Source organism: Priapulus caudatus, unplaced genomic scaffold, assembly GCF_000485595.1.
Source record: "Priapulus caudatus unplaced genomic scaffold, Priapulus_caudatus-5.0.1 Scaffold3842, whole genome shotgun sequence".
Taxonomy (NCBI): domain Eukaryota; kingdom Metazoa; phylum Priapulida; class Priapulimorpha; order Priapulimorphida; family Priapulidae; genus Priapulus; species Priapulus caudatus.
The window spans coordinates 2,303-3,877 of NW_014580903.1; the positions used below are offsets into that span (position 1 = coordinate 2,303).

At 43.2% G+C, this 1,575-nt stretch overlaps 1 protein-coding gene across 1 annotated transcript in view; it reads left to right on the forward strand.

Moving 5' to 3' along the window:
- Positions 1-956: 956 nt before the first annotated feature.
- The window catches only part of LOC106819621 (retinal dehydrogenase 1-like), a gene marked incomplete at its 3' end in the record, with an annotated part of 9,364 nt that continues 8,745 nt past the window's right edge, over positions 957-1,575 (forward strand). Inside the window, exon 1 of the mRNA XM_014824230.1 lies at positions 957-1,094. Coding sequence (XP_014679716.1) covers positions 1,020-1,094 — 75 coding nt within the window. The remainder of the gene's footprint in view (positions 1,095-1,575) is intronic.

Consider the following 1,575-nt stretch of genomic DNA (forward strand, 5'->3'; position numbering starts at 1 on the left):
TTGACAGAATTGAGTTTTGTGTTCACAAAATTGAGTTTTGTGGGATAGGATTGACAGAATTGAGTTTTGTGTTCACAAAATTGAGTTTTGTGGGATAGGATTGACAGAATTGAGTTTTGTGTTTACAAAATTGTGTTTTGTGGTACAGGATTGACAGAATTGAGTTTTGTGAGACAGAATTGAGTTTTGTTAGACAAAATTGAGCCCTGTCCTGCATGGCGCCCCGTAGATATGGGATTTAAAACCAGAGGGTGAATAGCTCTGAACGGTGACCTCAACATAATTTTCGATCAGAGGAACCTTGTCTCGTCTGCTATGCCTATGGCTCTCTTCAAGCAGTAATGCAGCATGACTGTCAATGACTGCGTGTGTTTGCTCAATCTCATTCTTAGATTTCATTAATAATAAGATTGCAATTGCTATTTTTTGTTTTTTTCTTGTCACTGGCATCCATGATGATAATTAACCCGGGTTAACGCAAAAACCCTTCGTTTATCTTCCTTAACCCAGATGCGTTCGATTTCTTACCCAGGTTTACCCAGGTGGCTCTGAGGAAGCAAATCAAACGCAGTAAACGTCTGCGTGCGGACAAGAATAAGTCATGAACGTCAGGGTCATGCATGCATGCGTGGTGTATATGGGGGCATGCAGCTTTTATGCCTTTTCTGTGAATCGCAAAGTTTAGTGCAGCGAAGCAAAAATTCCCATGAAAGAGGTTTTATCAAGGCCACTTATTTTTTAACAACACGTTTTGTTGGATAAAGAAGGACACATACACCACATGGAATTGCATGTGAAAAAGGCACAGGGGCAAACTAGGTAATTAAGGCACAGATGTGGGTTCATGGTACAATTTTTTGGGGAACCACTGTATGTTCTGCTGGCGAAGTTTGACCCATGTATCTATTTATATATATGATAGATTTATGTTACTTATATGTTTGCATTAACAGGCAGATGTTGACAAGGCAGTGGCTGCCGCTAAGAAAGCCGGGGAGCTGGGATCGCCATGGCGACGCATGGACGCTTCAGCACGTGGTCACTTGCTCAGCAAGTTGGCAGATCTGATAGAGAGGGACATGGTTTATCTGGCTGTGAGTCTCCTGTGCTGTATGCTGCCAGTCCATTTGCACATTTATAGCAATGCCTCCTATAGTGGCCATCCCACTTAAGCCTCCCTGCATGCTCCTGTATAAATAAGACATAAGGCCTGGGAATGAGTGTCAATTATATGTGTACTGAGGTATATAGCCGTGGTTCAAATATGTTTAGTCAATTTCCATGCATAAGAGCGATGAAGGCATGTTGGGCAATTCATCACTGATTGCTAATTGCAGTCGATTACCCATGTCGTGTCGATTACGCATGTCATGTCGATTACCCATGTCGTGTCGATTACGCATGTCGTGTCGATTACCCATGTCGTGTCGATTACCCATGTCGTGTCGATTACGCATGTCGTGTCGATTACCCATGACGTGTCGATTACCCATGTCGTGTCGATTACCCATGTCGTGTCGATTACGCATGTCGTGTCGATTACCCATGTCGTGTCGATTACCCATGTCGTGTCGA